The 21,851-nt window shown below is 39.2% G+C and overlaps 3 protein-coding genes across 7 annotated transcripts in view; 1 reads left to right on the forward strand and 2 right to left on the reverse strand.

Moving 5' to 3' along the window:
- Positions 1–1,547: 1,547 nt before the first annotated feature.
- On the reverse strand, positions 1,548–4,898 carry ftr14l (finTRIM family, member 14-like). The gene is made up of 7 exons (XM_004077132.5): positions 4,339–4,898; positions 4,172–4,267; positions 3,868–4,101; positions 3,600–3,759; positions 3,405–3,518; positions 2,891–3,027; positions 1,548–2,632 (listed from the first exon to the last, which is right to left on the reverse strand). Exons 1-7 carry the CDS (start codon positions 4,735–4,737, stop codon positions 2,252–2,254), a joined length of 1,521 nt encoding a protein of 506 aa, XP_004077180.1. The 5' UTR covers positions 4,738–4,898; the 3' UTR covers positions 1,548–2,251.
- Positions 4,899–5,654: 756 nt separating this feature from the next.
- Positions 5,655–11,320, forward strand: si:ch211-198a12.6 (uncharacterized). 3 transcript variants are annotated; one of them, XM_078932021.1, is made up of 3 exons: positions 6,537–6,667; positions 6,929–7,123; positions 7,889–11,320. In XM_078932021.1, the coding sequence occupies exon 3, from the start codon at positions 8,011–8,013 to the stop codon at positions 9,673–9,675; it is 1,665 nt and encodes a 554-aa protein (XP_078788147.1). In that variant the 5' UTR covers positions 6,537–6,667; positions 6,929–7,123; positions 7,889–8,010; the 3' UTR covers positions 9,676–11,320. The 3 variants fall into 3 exon arrangements, with proteins under 3 accessions (XP_004077420.1, XP_011482753.1, XP_078788147.1); XM_004077372.5 differs by lacking the exons at positions 6,537–6,667; positions 6,929–7,123 and adding an exon at positions 5,655–5,895; XM_011484451.4 differs by lacking the exon at positions 6,929–7,123 and having other exon boundaries at positions 6,438–6,667.
- A 914-nt stretch (positions 11,321–12,234) lies between these two features.
- Positions 12,235–21,851, reverse strand: part of stox1 (storkhead box 1) — a 32,988-nt gene continuing 23,371 nt past the window's right edge. For all 3 annotated transcript variants that reach the window (XM_078932020.1, XM_004077373.5, XM_020709580.2), the window contains 3 exons: positions 17,315–17,467; positions 13,048–15,628; positions 12,235–12,638 (listed from right to left, as the gene is read on the reverse strand). In XM_078932020.1, coding sequence (XP_078788146.1) covers positions 12,485–12,638; positions 13,048–15,628; positions 17,315–17,447 — 2,868 coding nt within the window. In that variant the 5' untranslated portion in view covers positions 17,448–17,467 and the 3' untranslated portion in view covers positions 12,235–12,484. The remainder of the gene's footprint in view (positions 12,639–13,047; positions 15,629–17,314; positions 17,468–21,851) is intronic.

The following is a 21,851-nucleotide window of genomic DNA, read 5'->3' on the forward strand; positions in this document are numbered from 1 at the left end:
CGTAGCCAGATCACTTTTGACCCATGTTGCGCATTAAAGTCATAGTTCACCAAAAAAAAGAACAAGAGTTAAACATATCGTTTTACTTTTAACCGTATGATGATTTTATCTTAAACGGAAGTTAGAGCTTCAGGCATTATAAGAAGTTTCAGAAACAAACAAAATTAGAAAATTTGAGTTACACTGTCTGGAATTTTGGGTCTAAAAGTTTGTAGAACTTTTTTCTATGAGAGAAAATAGAAAAAGGACTTTTTACTGCCTCCTGGTGGATTAGCTCGACAGTGTCACCAGTATGAGTCTCCACTCTTAACTTTTAATGAGTAATGTTAAATAAAAATTATACAGACTTTAATTATTACCTCGTGTGTTTGACTCTCATTTTCTTATGGCCTTTCTATTGCTTAAATCAACAATTGTGTTAGGTTAAGTATTAAAAGCGAATTATAGAAATATAAATTTGAGAATTTGGTGGATATTTTTGCAAAAATACATGTTTAACTTTTAATTTAGGAATGTTTATTTTAAATCAAACATACTTTAGGATTTAATACGCTGATTCATAGCTTATTTTTATAATTTGATTGGTAACTCATTTTCAATTCGTTTTCGTTGTATAAAGTGTTCAAACAGTTCAATCTCATTTAAAGTGTGTTGGAAAAACATTTAAAACATTTTCTTGTGTAAAAATCTTACATTTTGGGGGGCTTTCAGACAAATTTGTTGTATATAAGGTTTAACAAAACCTGTTATTGGCCTTAGTTAGCATGAAAAGAATCATTTACTGGTACCATAAAGGTCATCACGGGATGCATCAAGTCCCTCCAGGAAAATTTCCCAGAAGGCACCACTGTCTGAATAAATGTGCATTTGTCCACATTTGTTCTTAACATGAGTGAATAAAGACAAAGAAACTCCAAGTTTTGTACACTTCTCCATTTGCCTGTAAATGTCTGACTCCAAAATACTACGACTACCATAAGACTACCATAACATTTATTAGGGTAGAGCATGTCCATGAAGGTTCTCGCTAATCCAGGTGACGCTGTCTTGAAGTTTAATCATGGCATCTAGAATAAATTTCTTTCTTTACAAACATTTCATCACTCATCCAAGAGGTTTCATCGGACTAACGACATGATTCAACTTCAAGACATGAGGTAGAGCCTAATTACATCATTTGTATTGATTATTTCTTTGTATGATGATTGTGCCCTTTTTTTTTTTTAGATATTTACAAGATTTATGTGAGATTAACGATTCTTTTTAAATTCCTATCTTCACATTTATTTAAACAGATTTTTTAATTTTAATTTAAAACACATTTTTTAAAAAGGGATCTAACCTAAAACTGTTATGTTTCAATCAGGTCTGTTGAAATTTGCCATCAGTCCAGTCCAATCAGGTCAATCACATCACTTACTTTTACATTTACTGTCTTTCAATGGCTGATTCCAAATGCAAATGTAACAGAGTAAAAAAACTCAGAAAATAAGAGAGCAGCAGAAAGGCAAATAAGAAGATTGCAATGCCACACTACTCCACCAATGTTCCGACAGGAATTTATTTTTATTATTATTTGTATTTGACAAGGTGCAACAGTGTTCAACATTTATTCATTTTAACTTGTTTAAATCAGAAAAAAAAACCATCAACTTGCCAGTATTCAAGACCAGTTATACCAGCCAGAACATGTCAGTCCATCAGTCAAAACCAATCTGAATTCCGAGCGTCCTTCACATTTACTTTACCCCCTTGTTCCCAGACTTTTCCATCTGGGTTTCTGTAGCTTGAAGTTCTGTCTGTCTTTGCTTCAATAAACTTTTCTCTGGATTCTCAGCACTCATTCCTCTTTGCCCAAAAGAAAAAAAGGCTTTTTTTTAATTAAATATACTTTAAATGTAAAGTAACAAGTGCAAATGAATGAATGTTTGAACAAACCACTTTCTTTTCTCGGCTGCAACTCCAGGTGGGACATAAGTAAAGAGGAACGCGAAGTCTGCTCTCAAAACAGTTTTTTTTTAACGTATCAATTACAAAAACACGGCAAGCTTTTATTTTGAAATCACTTTAGAAAACTGTAAAAATTATCTGAATTTGTTTTATTTTCCCACCACCCTCCTAATCCCATACAAATTATAAATTAAACAATTCAAAAATAGAAACATTTCAATCTAAATTGTAAATTCATTAATGACATGACATGTCAATGTTTGAAGTTTCAGGAAAAAAACATATTGTCTGATGCCCTTTGTTACAACCGTATGGTGCTTCCAAAGCCCCACACACTGAAAGCAGGGTAGACTGGCTCTGTGAATGTTGTGTGGATTTTATGCAGAAGGCGAAAGCCACCACTGATGTCATAAAATGCCAATGTTCCCTTTGCATGATCCACATAGACACCGATTCGGGAAGTCAGTTGGGCTGGAATGTCTTGGCTCTTATTGTTGTGCACAAAGGAAAATTTGTCAGCGCAATACAAACTCCAGGACTTGTCGTTCCAGCCCACGCTGCACTCGTTGCCTTGTCCTTTGCGGCGGATTCCCCTGTAGGTTATGGCTATGTCGATCTCTGTTCCACTCCAATCCACCTCCCAGTAACAGCGAGTCCCACTCACACTCTCCCTGCACAAGACCTGAGTGGGAACATGGAAAAACACGCCTGTTCAGATGACGATGCACCTCCAGAAACTTGAATCATTTTTGGAATGTTAGCACCAAACCATCACTATAGGCTACATTTAAGACAGGTTTTTTTCAAGGTAAAACATCCCAGTGAAGAACAAGTTAGTAGTAAAAAGAAAGGAAAGACAAAAATATATGTATCTGTAAAAGTACAGCAATTGTTTAACATTATTTTATCAGTTTCTGTATCACGACAGATTGATTCTCACCTGCTGCCAGTGGTCAAATCTATCTGGATGGTCAGGGTAGTTCTTTGGTTCACTTTTCATCGTAGCTCTTTGGTTTCCCTCAGACAGGTGAAGACTGGGGTGAACCGTGTTGACATCCAAAGTCAACTGGCGGGAGTCTAATCATGCCAGAACAATTTCAAATACTTATTTTTATTTGGCTTCATTTTTATTCCTTTTTTTTTTGTTAAACAAAACATGAGAAATGTGCAATCGTTTTATGTAAGTGTAGAATAAGTTCCAATATTTGACAGGTGGGTGAGGTCGACTGGAAGTGCCTATGTTTGTCCAACTGATACTTAAAAGAAAATATGCTTTGTGGCAGGTCGTCAAACCTGTTCAGCAAGCTGAACACCTTTAGGTTTCAGTCACTTTATTAAAGAAACGTCCCCATCCTCAGAAGCCAAGATGGCAATTTACTAAATATGAATGTTTAGGGTTATATGCGCATGTGTTCACATCCACTTTTCATATTGAAATGTATTCGATAACTCACATTTTAAAAAGTCCTCTCTTGTCTTTGGTTCTTCTCCAATTCTTGGTTCTTTACTCAGATATGAATCTTTCCTAGCATAAATCTCATCTTCCTGTGTGATGTGCACTTCTTTCACTGAAAGAAAATAGCATGGTGAGTAAAAAACGTCTTCATTCTACCTCTGTAGTAGCAGAAAATAAGGACAAATAGACCAACCTGCTTCAGAGATTTTAAACATTTCGGTTTTTATGACCTCTTCTGTTTGGACTCTCAGTGCAGCAACAGCTCTCTTGGAAGCCTCAAAAGAATAATGGGGCGCAACCTTGATTTTGTTCAGATCTTCATACCCAGAGGGCCCAGCCAAAGATTGCCAGCTCTGATTTTAAAAAAGAAAGATGTGATGAATGAAGCACTGTCAGCAGGTGTCCTCTGACCTTTAACTTGACTGGTGTTATTTGGGGTTACTAAAACACATCGGCCAGACCTGCAGAAAGTGTATGTGATCGTCGGTGCGTGAGAGCTTCTCCAGATCAGTGTGTCTTTTCCTCAGCAGAGTGATCTCCTCTTCCAAGCGGTCGAGCAGCAACTCACCCTTGGTCACGGTGGTCCTCTCGTGAGTTCGGATCATCTCCTTCACTTCATTGTACTTCCTCTCTATGGAAAGCAGAAGCTCAGAGAAGATCCGCTCATTCTCCTCCATGACTGTTTGAGCAGAGTGCTGATAGAAAAGAAAGGTTTTAGTTTGAAACTGCTTGAAATGGACTTAGGAGAAACAGATTTGAACTTACTTTTACTGATTCAACAGCCTGTCTCAAATCCTGCCACTTCTTAATTCTTTGATCAATCCTTTGTTGGGATTTGTGCAGTGTGGGACCCAGTTGTTTCTACACAGTACACATACAATCTGTCATAATTAGTGCATATTTGTAACACTCTGTGACTGTGCACTACTTACTTGTTTCTCAGTCCTCTCAGTTCCAGCCGGTACAATGTCGTGGTGTTTGTGCTCATCCATCATGCACAGAACACAGACTGAGGTCTGATCGGTACGACAAAAAGCTTCTAGAAGCTTGTCGTGCTGAGCACAGATCTTTTCCCTCATCTGACCGGTCGCTTTGACCAATTTGTGTTTCATCAGAGTTGGGTAGTCGTAGTGGGACTGAAGGTGAGTCTCACAATAGGATGCCAGGCACACCAAGCAGGACTTCTCAGCCTTCTGCTTCCTCGACGTACAGAAATCGCACAGAACTTCTCCATGTTTAGCCCTGGGTCTGATCTGCTCTCGACTGGCCGACCGACGAGATTTATCCAAATTGCTGTACCTGTCTAAATCCAGACCGCTGCTGTTGGACATTATCTTGACAGACGATAAAAATTGTGGTCCAGAAAATCAAACTAAAAATGTAAAATTAGCCAAAGTTTGAACGGAGCAATTGAAGATGAAAAAATAAAAAACAGGCAATATGGGCAACCAAAAAACAAACCTTCCAGCTTCAGTGAAACTGGTTGACTGGTAAGATGTCTATGAGAATGTTTGCTATGTGGTTCACTCCCATGATGAAACCGGTTTTACCAGTTGGTGCCTAATGAAGTGGGAATGGAGCAAAAAGAAAACAACAGAAAAGCCCAAAAATTTGAACTTAACTGAAAATAACAAAATTCTAAATATTTCTTAGACGATTAGTTGTAAATAGTGAAAATACTTAAAACATGTTTTTATTTAACTTTGTATTTTGCCCCAAAAAATGTTTACAAGTGACAGCATTGAGAAAACAGCCCCACAATCCGCTTGCTTGTGTGGGTTTTATCTGGACATTTCACCTTTTCAGCTTCCTCCCAAAGTTAATTTAGTACTAAATTAACTTAGTGTGTGTGTGTGTGTGTGTGTGTGTGTGTGTGTGTGTGTATGTATGTATATATATATATATATATATATATATATATATATATATATATATATATATATATATATATATATATATATATATATATATATATATATATATATATATATATATATATATATATATATATATATATATATATATATATATATATATATGTTTGTGTGTGACTCTTGAGTTAACTCTTAATAGTTTGATTAAATAAAGGTTATTTCGGATAAATTCCATCTGAAAACCTTGAAAGGTAGGGGCCGAAGCCTTGCATTGCTAATTTTGTAATTATTTTGTTTTACTGTTATATTTTATCTTTTAATTTTCACTGTTTCATCCTGCAGTACACCTCCAAGCCTGTAGGGGGAGACCATCGTTTTCGACTTCACTGAAATGACAATGGTTGCTTTCGCTAAAGTGCGTCGGTGGTCCAACGTTGGCGCCAGATGAGCTGTGGCGCCAGCTATACACACAGGCCGAGAAAGGAAGGGAAGACACGCACAGCAGTGTGACGAGGCTCACTACAGCTTGCAGAAAAGCCATACTCAACCAAGAGTTTGAAACTTAACTCTTTTCTATTATCTTCTACTGCATCCTAAGAGTAATCGATAGGAGAGGTGGGTGACTGTTTGATACATCATAAGTCCTTAACTGGGATTTTTGTTTTTTAATCTCGCTGATTATTTTATGATTTCTGTAGAACTTACTCGGTGAGTCGGTCTAATATACATAGTCCAGTTCGGTTCTAGTGAACGTATTTTTTCTAAAAAAAAAAATCAACCAAGGCTTCCGCTTTATTTGTGCTATGGCTGGTGGATTATTATTTTCTTGCAGTTTATAACTTTGGGATGGGGAAAAATAGGGGCCTTGACCCGCATTAGATGCAGTACCGTTTAAAAAACGATCTAGATGCACAGTTGTGGTTTAAATTGTAAAATAGTAGTGTCTATAGGTTGACCCAGTCTGTCTCTTGGACAGCATTTCTTTTTTCGCGTTAACGTATAGTTTTAACCTCAGCGTGGACATTTAACATGGCTGGATGGGCGGTTAAGCAAGCTTCCGCTCCAGTCTCTTGAAATCTGCATAATAAACCAGGCTAGTATGGATACTTTAGCTTTACTAGCATGCTGGATTAGCTGGATCGTTAGCTTGACATCGTGGCTATGCAGCCATGGCGCTAATGCGGTTGCACTTCGGTAGCTGCTAATATTGGCAAGGCCGCCATTGGCGTCGTGTTTGCCGTTTAAACCGCTGCAGCGAAGGAGGGTGGGAGCTCGTGCGCTCCTAGCTCTTTCGTGCACATTGTTTTCTTTTTTTCCCGATCGTATCCTTACTTCGACACTTTAAGGATAATAGTTTACCTCGCAACGTGTCGTCTGTGGTTTTAGTGTAAGTAAGACTAAGAGGGGTGTCTTTCCTGGGTTTTTTAGGAACATGGACGATCTTGGATGGTTAGCCATCTTTGTTTCAGCTAGCTAGTATCTTCTTGGAATAAACTCCTGGCCTGCTAATGTTTTCAGTTCAACTCTGTAGAGACTGTTACACGTTGTAATATGCTATAGTCAGGCATGAGTTATTTTTATATATACAAAAGAAAACTACATTTCCTTAATATCTAAATCGATTTAATCCGAGGTCGTTTTGTTGCAGTATGTCGCGAATGGCGGAAGCTAACAAAACTGTCGTTAGCCAAAGGCAGCCATCTTAGGCGGTGCGATGTTGGCTAGCGCCTCAAATTGCTGGTGGGGCACAACAAGATGGCCTGTTAACACTCGCACTGTATTTCCGCGTCTCTTGTTGGCTTAAGTAACACGAAACTCCTTAAGACAGATTTTCCGATTTGATGTAAGTACTTTGCTGCCATTATAGATCTAAATGGATGTGTTGCTTTATCGGTTTTCAGTGAAGCTAGTTAGCTGGCTATATCACGATCATTAGCAGCTAACAATACTTGTTTTTTGGTTAACCAATCGCCCTTCGACCATAGCCAGCTAACTAGCGGCTATAAAGGCTATTTGTAGCTTTTTTGGAAGGCTAGCAACCACTTGGTGAATGTTTAATAACAAACTATCTTGATAACGTTTACATGCAATTAAACATTTAATCCCCGTTTTAGCCGAACTGCTTTTGGTATGATGGAGATTAGCTATCCAGACAGGGTATCCCTTGTTTCTGTTTAGAAGAAACGCCTAATTTAAGAATCAATACACAATATTTTTTATCAGCTGAATTAGCTTCGGATTTGAAGCTTGTCTTGTATGCTAATGTAGCTAACAAATTATATCCTAGCCTGCTAATTAACCCGTTTGCACATGTTATCATTTTTGTTAACAATAAATATATTTATATATTTTTGTCAGACTTTGATTTAAGTTTTTTGTCTGAACAATTTCTCTGGTATTTGTATCGATAATAATTTATTTTTATTTATACGTTTAATGTATATTTTATTCAAATATTAGTTTGAAAACTTAAGAAACCCTGGAACAATATAGCGTACAAATAGTATTTATTGTACCGTATTTATGTTTGGTAAACTACTACATTTTTACGATACAATTGTAAAATGTTGTTTAATAAATGTTTTTTCTATTTGGCCCTCTTTTACAGGTGTATTTTGTCACAGGATATTCTGTGTCAAGGCTGCTAAATCCACATCCATATACCCCAGTTTCTTAATTTAGTCCTCATCCGGCATAAAAACGGAGGTCGCCGGGCTGGAGTGTGTTCTCATGGCCGAGTCAGAGACTGAATGTGACACGCCTGGCCTTGACACGCTTGGGTCGGAGTGTGTCATAGCCCACAGTCATGTCGACCTTCACTATGGAGCGGAAACGGAGATCATGACAGAGGAAAAGCGTGGCCTGGAGCTGGAGATCCATGGAGGTGACCTAAAGATTCAAGGGTTGGGGACAGAGCTTGGTGCTGTAACTTGTGTGGAGGCCATTGTTGCTGAGTCGGATCATGATTACATTAAGGTGGAACCTGCTGATATGCACTGCTTCACAGCAGCTGAAATCAAGACCACAGGGACGGAGACTCTGTTGGGAGAGGTTCTGCTTAAGACAGACAGTGAGCACATGGTTAAAGTGGAATCCGACCACGGCGGGGAGCTGACAGTGGAGTCCGAGAATGGTGTGATCATACACGAGGCCCACGGGCTGCAGTGCAATGAGTGCGGGGAGATTTTCGGTAGCATAGCGGATCTTCACCAACACTTTGAGATCCACAAAGATCTCAACCCGTACATCTGCGTGCACTGCGGTGAGAGCTTTGCCGTTGAAGCCAGCCTCAAGCAACACATGAAAATCCATATGAAAGAAATGCCGTACGTTCCTCCCGGAGTTGAGATCATGGGCAAAGATGTCATAGATGCCTTCAGCCTCAAATCACATCAAATGATTCATTTGACAGACAAGCCCCACAGATGCTCAGAGTGTGGCAAGAGCTTTGCAGCAGCAATCACACTGAGAGAACACATGAAGATGCATTCTGAGGACAAGCCGTACAAATGCACTCAGTGCAGAAAAAGCTTCGTTCGTAGAAGACATCTGAAAAAGCACCAAGAGGTCCACGCTCGTGAGAAGCCATATACTTGCGGCCAGTGTGGCAAGGGCTTCGCAACAACTTCCAACCTAAAGCAGCACCAGAAAACCCACGCCGCGGTCGTTCTTGGAGACAAACCCCACCGCTGCGCACAGTGTGGAAAATGCTTTGCGGCCGCCGCCACTCTTCGAGAGCACCAGAGGGTCCACTCGGGAGAGAAGCCGTACAAGTGCAACATGTGCAGGAAGAGCTTTGTCCGCAAACGCCACCTAAAAAAGCACCAGCAGGTCCACGCTGGAGGGAAGCCCTACACCTGCAGGCATTGTAACAAGGGCTTCAACCACTCCTCGTCTTTGTCTCGCCATCACAAAACTCACCTGCAGAATCCTGTCTTTTCCCCGCCTCTGCCTGGGAAACCCATGTCCTATGCCACACCCCCAAAACAGAGGGTGCTCCAGGAGGGAGAAAAACCCTACATGTGTCATTTCTGTGCCAAGGGCTTCAATCATTCATCCTCTCTGTCTCGCCACCAAAGAGTCCACTCTGAGGGCAAGAGCTACACCTGTGGGCATTGTGGTAAAACATTCACCCACTCCTCCTCTCTTGCAAGGCACCAGAGAGTCCACTTGGAAAACAAGCAGCAGCAACAGCAGGAGCAGCAGCCACAAACGCCTCAGCCTCAGTCGCCGCAGTACGTCACCATCCACACAGGAAAGGCATTCCCCAACAATGCCTTCTCCAAGCAGCACACCCCGACCAGTGAAAAGAGATACAGGTGCTCACAGTGTGGAAAAGGCTTTAACCATTCATCATCCCTCTCCAGACATCACAGAATCCATGTAAACCATTGAGCCTTGTCACGAGTGGTCCCATATTAAAGCGCCCACATTCCCAAACCCCCTCGTTTCTGTCCTATGAATTTTTTTTTTTAATGGTGTCCCACTTTACAGACACGATACACAACAGAGAGGTCTGTATCGGTGTGTGATGGTTTAGTGGAGCATCTGGACAAACTTTAAAATAGGAAGTGGTTTTGTGTAACGGACATGGAACTGGACCCCGGCGGGGCTTTGCGCCCAGAACACGATGCTAGATTGTGAAGGAATCTGTTCTTGAACGAGAATGCTTCCATTCCTCCAAGACATCCTGATCGAAAAAAATATGATCTATGTGAAAAGGTTGTTTTTATGGGGGATGGTCAGTGCTTTCCTTCCTGGGCTTTTGATAGATGTTTGGTTTGGGGGCACATTAGCAGTTCATCTACAATTTTAGTCAAAGCTATATAAACGAGCGGGGGGAAAAAATCTTGCTTCTATATCTTTCTTATACCTACATAACTCGGATGAAGCAAATATGAAAAGAATCCAGTGTAAATAATCCACTGATTTTTCTTTTATATTTCTGTATAGGTGACTAGTGTGCTGTTCTGGAAAAAAAATGACAGTTTTGATAGTATGATCCACTTGCTCCCTTTTTATTTTCTTTTAAGTGATGAAGATGTGGGTGTTCCCATGCACACTGGGCTCCAGCAGATTCAGAGCCGTCTTGTATATTTATGAAATTGTTTTATTTTTTTTTTTTTTTTGTTTTGTATGTCTATGATGGTTTAGCACTGCGGCATAGACTGTACAGAGCAATACTGACTGACATCCTGAGTCTGTTATTACATGCAATTTAATCATGATAAAAATGCATTGTAGAAAATAAAAGCCCTTTGGGTAGCATATTGTATCACGCCCCGTGTCCCAGTTATTTACCATGTGCTTTTTCAACAGCACACAAGTTCTGAATGTACATGACCAGCTATATAATACTATATTGCTTTGGAGACAAATGACTTGTGTATAGACTAGGTAACTATTGTTGCTCCTCAAAATACTACAATTTGATCTGAAAAGGTTGTGTATACTGAAAGACATGAGAATCTCATTTTACAAGAATTTTATGAAGTCCAGTGGATTGCGATCGATTTACTGTTCGTGTAAAATATCTTTTACAAACTGATGTATTTTTTTAGACATGGTTTGGGTTCTATGAAAGGGAATGAAAAAGAGAGGCAGTTTGAAATGAGTGAACACTTTGGTGAGCAATATTTTTCCCTTTTTTTTTAAATTTTGGATTACAGTTCTTCAAACTGTAGCATAGGTTTCTTCCTTGTGTTAGTTAGGTGCCTTATTGCATGCTGTGTAGAAATGTATGCCAAGCTGTTATTTGAGAAAAAAAACTTAAGGTTGTCAAAAGTCTTTAGTTCTTCATACTTACCCTGCATTTTTATTTGATGTCACAGCTAACCTTTTTTTTTTTGATTTAATGTATGTTATGTGTTTACAATGTTACAACCAAATTGTCTCTTATTTTTGTCCCTTCATTTTTGTTTATGGCCTCACAGAGAAAAATGTAAACGATCCATTTAGAGTCCTCTTAAGGGCGAATCCTGTAACACCTCTTCCCTATCTGAGTGGCACATTTATGGATAAATAAAGGTTGTTGACTGTCTGGTTGTTGAGTCAATGGAGTCCTGAAAAGAACTGCTGTTGCTCTCATGGCTGCACCACCAAGGTTTGTCCACAAAGTGTCACCCTATCATAGTTATTCAGCCATAGCTTGTGTGAGAGATTTGTAGATAAAAGCAATTCCTACATTCCTTCCTACATTACAGATCTTTAAATTAAACTGGAGTTGAGGTAAAATATATATATATATATTCGATGTTCTGTTGTAAGTTTATATAAAATTCCGAAACAACCTGCAGTTTTACTAGATGTGACTTGTTTGAATAGAAACAGTCTTCTTGGATAGAGAGCTGATTAAAGTCATAGTTATTCTGGTTTAGTTATCCCTTGTGCTATCTTAGATGACCCCACCCTTACTTTGACATGTTATTCCTACCATGATAAAGGTGGAAAGATTTCATGTACAGTAATCCATGGACACCAGTGATGATCACAAATCAATGAAGAAAAAAGGTTCAGAGCACTGTCTAGTGGGTCTAGGAGACCCAACCTCCAATGGTAAAGTGCCTATGATAGCACAAGGGTTACATTGGATAAGGTTACGTGTGACCCTTGTGCTATCGTAGGCACTTTAACGTTGGGAGTTGGGTCATCTAGACCCACTAGACAGTGCTCTGAACCTTTTTTCTTCAATGATTTGTGATGTTCACTGGTGCCCATAGATTACATGAAATCTCTCCACCTTTATCCACCTTTGTCATGGTAGGGAGAACATGACAATGTAAGGGTGGGGTCATCTAAGATAGCACGAGGGATACTTTGAATATCAGTCTTATACCGATTTGATGTCCAGCACTAACTGCTGGTTCATGTAGTTAGAAAAAAGTAACAGTTCTTTGAACCAAAATAATAATATTCAAAAGATTTGGGGTAAGTATTTCATGACCATTTGAACCATTTTATGTATATATGTAAATTTATTAATAGAGCAAGATAAATCAGAAAAACGAAAATGCTTGGACATAGTATTGATAAACAGTTGAGAAAAGAATATAATAAAAGTTACATGAATTTCTTATTTACATTTTCACAAGTTCACAACTTTGATACGGGTGTGATATTGCAAACCCTCCTGCATTTGGGATCCGCCAAAGTTAGATTCTCACACAAACTTAGGCTTTTTCAAAAGTAGCAGAACTCTTGTCTGCTATACGTTCATAACAGGTGTTAGCTGGAGCAGGGAGCTCTGAGGTCGGATGGTGCTGCTCTTTGAGTGCAGTTTCTCCAAGTTTTGCAGGAAGCCTCTTTTCTTTAGACCTTCAAAAATGGCGGCGTTTCGGGAGACCAAAGTGAGTCTATTCCTGCCGTAGACAAAAAAAACATACGTGTTTAAAAGCTTGACATGTTCATCCACTTTATTGAATTACCGTTTGCACAGGGAGTTCAGTGTCAGAAAATACCTCTTTTCCTCCTATTTAATTTTAAAATGAGTGCTTAAGTGCTGCAGAGCAATTCTGTGTAATTATCAGAAATGAGTCCCTTCTGTCCAAACATTTGATGCCATAATTGGCCACAAGGTGTTTGTTCAGCTTATTGCAATATACTTTACAAGGGGAAAAAATTATTTTGGGAATGAGCCAACCACAGGCATGTGGACCCAAGGTTAAGGAACGTCGGCACCGTTTTTTTTCCCTCCCATGTGTGAGGATGTGCCTCATTTTAAAGACTTTTTATTCAGATGACATGCAATATTTTGTTAGAGGCACTCACCGAGGGGAATCTATCCCACTGTCTCCAGTGATGCTGTGGTTCTCCACCATCTCGCCAACATCCGGCCTGCTGGCAGCACTGAGCATGCTCGGGACAGCTCTGCGGCTCTGGGAAACGCTCTTCTCCTCAAAAGGCCGTGTCTGCACTTCCTCCACACCAGCAGCCCAGTGAGCCGACTTAACCTCACTCTCGTCAGCTGATTTCCGGACCGTCTCGGAGTCTGACTCTATTTCACTAGCCTGGCAGTAGTCGAAGATGCTGCTGTCTGATACTTCACATGCTTCTGAGCAGTCCATTTCCAGATTTATGTCATGCTGTTTTTCTCCCAGGTTGATTGCTCCTCTTGTGGGACTGTAGTGACTTTGTGTTTCTTGGGATCTAGCCCTCTGTTGATGCCGTCTCCAACTGGTCCTGGTGGGGTTGAAAGAAGTTCCCGTCTGGGCTGCTGGTGGAGTTTTATCCTTGGATGTGCTATCTACTGCATCTTCTGTGGAAGCTCCAGCAGGTTGTTGAAAGCTGGCTTTAAAATAGTGACTGTGAGGTCCTTGCAGCTGCATCTTTACTTCCTGTCTGTGGTAAACCCCCTCATTTTCTGGATAGTTCTTTGCACCACCTTGATGCACATTGGCAGTATAAATGTCATCCACATTCAGACACAAAGAACTGCAAGTGTCATCATCTTCTGCCTCATCGGCTCTCTGATACAGTCTGTGGTCATCCTCTGTAAATTCCAGAGTGTCCGTCATTAGATGAGTGCTGTCAGGTGTCCGTCGCAGCTGCTCCCCCTCCCCTAGGGTCCTCTGCTCTCTTCCATTCAGTAATCTCATCTCCTGTTGGTCAGGAAGTGATGGAGAAAGCTCATCCGACCTTTGAACTTCATCTTTTTGTTGGTTGTAAAGCCTCAGGGAATGTTTCCGCTGCAAAGATGGCTTACCCCTCGTAAGGCTGTGGTTAAATGAGTGGGTTGTGATGGGCCCAAAAGGGTGTTTAAGAGGAACCGTATTCATATACCCATCCTCTCTGGTCTGGGTGTGGTGTGGTGCATCTTGTAAGTTTTCACTCTGTCCGTCTCTCTCACAGATTTCCTTGCTGCCTTCACTCTGATGTCGGACCTTCTCCTCCATCTGGAGCGTGCTGCTCTGTGGGTAGGCTGAGCCGTAGTCCAAGGGCAGTTCACTGTTCAGATTCCGGTCTGTTTGGAGCAGATGATCAGCACTTAAGTCCTTCTGGTAGGGAGACTTAAACCTCGCTTCAGACAAAGGGAGCTTCCCCCTGCTTTCTCCATCTGCGAGCATCACTTTGGCTCTGTGCGGGTCCCAAGACTTAGAGCGATGACTTGATCGTTGTTTCCTTCCTAGCCCCGAACTCTTGCCGTCTTTCACCTCCTGCCTTCTGAGCTCTCTGGGGGTGGGGATTATATCCTCATTGTCTTTGACTGGATGGGTCTGGAAAGGGTTATCAATGCGCTTCTTATAAAGAGATTTTCTCTCTGCAGTTCCACACTCTTCCACCTGATCGGGTACATCGACTGGGATTTCCTCTTGGAGCCGGGTTGGAGTCAAATCTTCCCCCCTTGGATAGCTGTCCACACCTTCAGGAGCCTTATGCTTCACTCTTTCCTTCTCTCTTTCCTTCTGTTTCTCTCTGGATGAGTGAGTTCTCCTCTTGTTGCGAGAGGCCCTCTGAGAAGATCTTTTACCGCCTCCTACTTTAGAAGAGTGATACGGTCTATGTTTGGTTAGTAAGTCGGTCGACATCCCCTTGTCAACTCCCTTATCATCTTTCTCTAGACACTTATCCATCAGCCTATCCATCCCTTCTTTTCTTCTCTCTTCTAACTTCTTCATCAGAACTGTGTGGCGTGTCAAGTTATCCACAGTCAACTCTGGGTTGATCCGTTTGATTATAGCATGTTCAAGGTCTCGTGGTAAATTATTTAAGTCGTCTTCGTCTCGTACTGGCCACTCCTCAGGAGGAAACTGGCCAGAAAAAGAGGCATACTCCTTCTTTGGCTTCTCCTTTTTGCTTCCATTCCTCCTGAACAAACTGAGACCAAACTTTCTCCCGGGTTTGTCTTTTTCTTTTCGACCGCTTGCGTTCGTGGTGACAGTCGTTTTGCTGATTTCACTCCCCTGACAGTCTGCCACTGTGGAGGTGGACTGATGCTGCACAGTAGGTTTGTGATCTGAAGATCGGGGCCACTTCAAGCCTTTTCCGGTGCACTCGCTTACGGACACAGAGACGGAGTGCTGGTCAGGGACAGCTGCTGGTTCGGCTGAGGCTGCAGTGTTGGAGGAAGTCTGGGGAGGGCTGAAGCAGCTGCAGGACTTGCAATGGGCCACAGGGAGCGTTTGAGAGCCATCAACACATATCTCATTGCTTAGAAGGTAAGTGATGGGCGGTGACGGATCATCTGTCGAAGAAGAAGTCCACCAGTTTTTCTCTCTGGTCATGTTGTTGGTGATGAAATAAGTCTGAGGTGTTACGATGAAGTAGCCCTCGCCAGTGTGGTAAATCTTACGCTCCTTGATCAGAGTGCCGAGTGCGTTGTAGAGGATGTCCTGGGTAGGGATGGTTATTCCTGGGGCACACAAACACTGTAGTGTTAGGAACAACTTTAAAATAATACACAAATTCTCTTGAATGAGAATAAAGTCTTAAGACAAGCCTTTCAATTTGGTCTAAACAAATTTAAACTGACTATTTTTTTGCTTGTCATTCATAAAATATTTTATATTTTACATACTGGAGTAAGAAATGAAACATATTTTTACTATTTTTCAAATATCTCATTTTCCATGCGACATCACCAACATTTTTCAGTGAAACTGAGATTTATTACAGATGATTAACATACTGGTGATAAGATCTAAAAATATCAATAACAGCATATAAAAACTTGAATGAGCTGTTTAACTAAATTGGGTTTTTGACTTTAACCTGAAAACTTAAAAAAACATTCATTGCATCAAAATGTGCACAGTTTATAAGAATGAACACTCTTAAACATTAAATTGGGTTTTTTAAGTTTTGCAGAATTAAGACCAAAAAAACTGCTTTTTGAGAATAGAACATAATAGAATAGAAAATACATTTTTTGTCATTTAGTGAAATTTAAGACAGTTCTTATTAAAGTGGGCAGACAATACCAACAAATAAATAGAACAAAAAGTGGTTTAAAAGAACAATACATAAATACAAAACCACCTTTAAAGCTGCACCTTTAATTTACAAGTATGGTTTTACTGATTTAGCTTTTATGTTTTAGGTTACAAGCTGTCCCTAACATACAGTGGTGTGAGGACGTTTTGGCCCCACTTTAAGATTTCTTATTTTTTTTATGTTTTCCACACTTATATGTTTCCTATCATCAAACACATTTAAATATGAGTCACTGACAACACAAGTAACAATAAAATGCAGTTTTCAAATGAAATTTCTTATTATAAAGGGAGAAAAAAATAAAATCTTTATTGTCCTGTGTGAAAAACTGATTGTCCCTGACCTGCACGGTAGAATTCCAAGAATTCCAAGATGAAAACCACTGCTGAGCATAAAGAACAATAAGGCTTGTCTCCATTTTGCCAAAAGACATGATGATTATGCCCAAGACTTTTGAAATCGTTTTCTGTGGTCTGATAAGACAAAAGTTGAACTTTTTGGAATATCTGTATCCCATTACATCTAGTGTAAAAGTGACACTGAATTTCAGGAAAACAACATCATACCAACAGTAAAATATGGAGGTGGTAGTGTGATGGTCTGGGACTTTTTTTCTGCTTTAGGGCCTAGAAGAATTGCTTTGATAAATGGAACCATGAAGTCAGCCGTCTACCAAAACATCCTTAAGGATAATGTGCGGCCTCTGCCTGAAACCAACTTGGGCTGTGCAGCAAGACAATGACCCAAAACATACCAGCAAATCCACCTTGGAATTGCTGAAGAAAAAAAAAAGACTTTGGAGTGGCCTAGTCAAAGTGGCCCAAAGTGGCCCAACTAAATATTAGGTTTAGGGGGCAATTCATTTTTACACAGGGAAATGAAGGTTAAATTTCTTTTCTGAAAAAAAAAATCATTTGAAAATTGCATTTTATTGTTACTTGTGTTGTCTTTGACTCATATTTAAACGTGTTTGATGATAGGAAACATTTGAGTGTTGAAAACATGGAAAACATAAGAAATCTTGAAAAGGGGCAAAAACTTCCTCACACCACTGAATGAACTTGTTTTAATAAAAAGCATGTTGATGTAAGACAGTAGGCGTTACCTGGATGGACTTTGCTCATGTGGTTCACAAGCGCCTCCTGGCTGACGGTGATTTGGGCGGTGTTCATGTCGGATATGACCGAGCATAAAACCTCGGCCAAAGGAATGAACTGGGACTGAGGAACGGGGGACATCTGCACTGGCGACAGGTCACCTGTAACACACATAGCAGCAGGTGAGTCCTGGATGAGGGAGATAATTCATTGAAGATATTTTAAAGATAACTCCAAATACAAAAGTGGGCATTCCAGTCCTCGTCACCTCCTAAATCTAGACTTTGAAGGTCTGCATATATCAAATACATGAGGTATGCCTGTGTGCTTTTGAAAAATCAGCAGTCCAAGATCAGACCACAGAATTCCATCAGTCCATCATCGACCACAGCTCTGCATGTTATGCGGATCAGGTATCCTGCTCCTCACATCATAGGACCCTACACATCACTTACAAATGACGCAGAGTTCAAAGACCCAGGCTTTGCAATCAAATCACCTTTAAAAGCAACTATACATGCCTTTACATTTCAATTGAAAAAGGCGCCTTAACCCACTGTAGTCTCTGAATATCATAGGCTGTTTATTGATAGAGGAGTGACACATTCGTTTTGTTTTCATTCATAAAATAATGTGAGGTTTATAAAAAAGGTTGTAGCTTAAAAATTATTTGTTTCAAAAGAACATAATAGGAGTTATGACAAATAATTGTGATTCCCTTGGAACAAATCCTTAAAATGTTATATAAAGTTAAGTGGAGTTTTGCTTGTTTTTTTGTTTTTGTTTTGTTTTTTCAGTTTAACTTTGTCTTTACTATGTTTTAGAAATATTCCTTTTTATTGTTTCTCTACCTTTGTTAGAAAACATAAAATCTGTTTAATGTCAATTTGTGTGATCTTAACATTTACAACTCACAATTGAGTTTTTTGGACGGTTGTGGAATTATTGTAGAATTATTGTGAAAAATGAAAACTTTCTGTAAAAAAAAGGAAGCTGGGGTTGTACTAAAACATGTTTAAAGATTACAACAAATTGTAAAGTAGTAAAAATGCTATAAAAAGTTTTTTTTAAAGGCCCTGGGATAGTGAGTGGTTAAGCTGCTTTTAGAAAATGCTTTGTAAAGAATAGCTTGATAATAAGAAGACACCAAAAGTGAGTTCATTTTGACTGTTTTGTAAAAATCATTTTTCAAATTATCAATTTTGAGATTGACAGACAGAATGGTGGCATCACTGGAAAGGTGTCCCTTTTTTGTGCCTTTTTTAAAGAGGTACAGACAGTTAAACTGCAACAATTGACCTTTATTTGTGTCTACAGAAAATAAGTGAAATCACCAACAAATATGGCCAAAGACTCCGGTTCACATCAGCAAAGCAGAGATTTGAAACCCTTGTGTCCTGCTGGGATATTGAGCTCAAATTCGGCCAAACCACAAGAATGCGTTTAATCACTATATAACAAATGTAAATGTTTTTTTAGAGCCGTAAACCTTTGTGTGGTTACTTCAAGGCATTCATTATAGTCCAAATGCTTGTGCTTAGCTTGGAATTAGTGATGACTGGAGTCAGACTGGGCTTTGATGGGGTTGGAATTCAAAAAACAATGTGGGTTTTGTCTGTGTGGGAATGTGTTACAAACCCTCCGAGTGATAATATAAAAGGGAAACAAATGTTGGCTCAGCCCATGCAGTCTTTTTCTGAAAAGTTATTGTGTTATTGCTGCTAAATTCCAAAAGTAACATCTGTTTTTTTGAACCTAGATCCACTTCAAGCAGATTGCACACACACAACAGTAGTAATATTAAAAGACACCCAAACAAACTAATCTAAGTAGTTGATGAATGATTAAGCAGCACAGACACTCCTCCAGTGAACAGCAGATGCAGGGGCACACTCACAACCTTACTCACAGGCCTGGAAAGCGCTCTTTAGTTACTAAGCAAACATGTTAATAAAAAACTGTAGACTTAGAGGGGATTTTGCCACACAAATAAAGAAAAAACTTCAGTGTGATTAATTACCAAACTTTAATCAAGGATCTGTTATTTTTTATTTCCAACATATTTTCTGTAAAAGTTAATGGTTCACTTGTGTTTTTTGTGTTTTTAACACGTTCTTGTAGCATTTTTCTAATGATGGAGGACATATAGGAAGAAATGAAGGGCGAAATTTCATTTCTGAGGATTCCTTTATTCAAAATATTGTGAATTATGAGCAGACAAAAAAAAATGCTGTTGGAAAAAGCCTGTAGTAGTGACATAGTCGGCGGGCCACAAGCTTCATTCGGATGCCTCCCCTTGCAGACAAAAAGATCCATGCATGTCTTTGTTTTCATCATCCAAGCTGGAATCTGGCTGAAAACCGTTTTGCTGGATTGCTCTAATATTTTTGTTGCACCGGTGATGTTAGGTTGGGGGTGTGAGAGGCTGTAAGCTAGCGGGAGAGGGTGTAAAAAAAGGGATATGGGAAACAAGGGGCAGGTTTACTACACACCAACAGTCCCACACACATCTCTGAGGGGAATTTCTGGTTAATTACTACAGCTCTGCAAAAAACTCTGTCCTAGAAAATGAACAGTTTTTAAAAAAAATTTTGCCTAAAAAATATAATTAAAAGATCCCTGGGAGGGCTTTTCCAATAGATCAAAAATGATCGGAGCCTGGGGCCTGCCTGCGACTGTGAGGGATCCCCCCTCAAAACACCCAACACAAACATTTCTGGACTCACACTTGACGTAAGCTAAACATTTTTAACCCTCCCACTTGAGCCACTTGTGTGCATGGCAGGCAAAATATCCAACTAATCAAATGTGAGCTAAGGTAAGTGTGACTTACCACACTGTACACACATACTGACAGGTACCAGCGAGAGTTTGAAAAATTCCATCTGGATTTCAAACATTTTGTTAGACAAGCAGCTTTACTTTTAAACAAAAGTGTGGCTTATTTTTCTACAAGTGACTACATTTATCTAAGGAACCTAATCAGTTGACAAATAATTATGACACCTTTTTAAACAAAAGTGTGTGAAAATTTGATATTTATAACAAATTTGCACTTTTGTGGCCCCTTTTAAGTTGATTTTCTTAAGAATATTTAAGGTCTTTAGAATAAAATGTCAGGGCAAAAATTTGAAAATTTTTTGAAATTATTCACTACATTTTTTGAGCTTTTTAAAACATCCCCCAAAATACGACAAAACAAACACTGCAGAAGTTTTTTAATCCACCAAAATACACTTAATTGACAAATAATTATTTAGAAATGGTATAATAATAACGGATATAATAAATGGATAAATAGAACGTTCAAATTGAGAAACTTTAATAGCAAAAACACATTTTAAGAGCTTCAATTGCAGCTCAGGTAGGGATTTTTTTCAACCTTTGCTTGCAGGAATAAAAAAATTACTAAATAAATTACAGCTGCTGACCAAAATTTGTGTTGTTTATAACTTCCAGCAAGGATGTGTGGTTAATCTTTCATGTGGAAATGTATGACTGACAGGAAAAACAACAATGCACAATTTTACCTAATAAACATTTAGCTATTTCATGCATATAAAATTTGAATGTTTTTATTATTGTGTTAGAAGCTTGGTACCCTTTTGCAGCGCTGCCAAACACAGGCTAAAGCAGAAAAATCACAACAAACACCTGAATGTGTATGTTTGTGGGAAAAAGCTGGTGTGTGAGGGTGGAGGGACAGAGGCTCAGTGTTTATCCAGTCTAAAGTTAGCAGGCGTAACTGTTACTCTCTAAAGAGAAAAGGCCTCAGTGTTTCTGAAATGTAAGACTCGGACAGCAACATTACACCCTTTGTCATCTGCAGCATGAATACCCAGGTGGGTGTCATGGCAACGATGTCCTGTGCCACGATCAAGCAAACAGCGGCTCGACAGAAAACAGGACAGCATTGAAGGGTTAGCTGTTCAGTTTATGAAAACTGTTGTATGAGTTGTTCCTAATGCAGCAAAATTTGCCCACAACCACAAAACTTAATGTTAAGCTTCAAAGGTGTGCACGCAAGTACAATACATTTCATGTAAAATACATACCGGATAGTAGGAACGTTTTTTGAACACTTTCTGTAAAGAATTAGCAAGAAAAAAATGTTGATTTTATCTATTATTTGTAACATCTTTTCTATTTTTTTCTACAAACAGTATATACATGCCTTAATTATTAATATAAAAGCATTTTTTATTGTAAACTTAATATAGTTTATTATGTTGTCATTAAGTCTTTTTTCCTTACTTTCAAGCTTTTCTATCAATAAAATCTACTGTATATTTGAATTTTGGGGATTTTAGATCAAAACATTTTGGAACAGCATTACCTTTTTATGAGGGCTTTCTTCAAAAAGTCTACTTATTCTGATCAAATTTTACATTGAAAAGACACAATGGATATGTTAAAACCCATACATATTTTTTTTACATTTTGTTGCTTTTCTAATGTAGAAAAAATCTCTAAACATATCAAAATTGCCATATATTAATCTAGAATTAAAACTTCAAATGTGCCTTTTTTCTGAGTGTTACACTC

Source organism: Oryzias latipes, chromosome 15, assembly GCF_053564925.1.
Source record: "Oryzias latipes strain Hd-rR chromosome 15, Olatipes_Hd-rR_3.1".
NCBI classification, from domain to species: domain Eukaryota; kingdom Metazoa; phylum Chordata; class Actinopteri; order Beloniformes; family Adrianichthyidae; genus Oryzias; species Oryzias latipes.

What these genes read in the sequence shown, in the direction of transcription:
- ftr14l (XM_004077132.5), bottom strand. Translation starts at nt 4,737, where the DNA reads ATGTCCAACAGCAGCGGTCTGGATTTAGACAGGTACAGCAATTTGGAT. An exon ending in CTGAGAGGACTGAGAAACAA is followed by an intron (nt 4,268 to 4,338) that starts GTAAGTAGTGCA and finishes TGTACTGTGTAG; the next exon opens with AAACAACTGGGTCCCACACT. An exon ending in GTTTAAAATCTCTGAAGCAG is followed by an intron (nt 3,519 to 3,599) that starts GTTGGTCTATTT and finishes ATTTTCTTTCAG; the next exon opens with TGAAAGAAGTGCACATCACA.
- si:ch211-198a12.6 (XM_004077372.5), top strand. Translation starts at nt 8,011, where the DNA reads ATGGCCGAGTCAGAGACTGAATGTGACACGCCTGGCCTTGACACGCTT.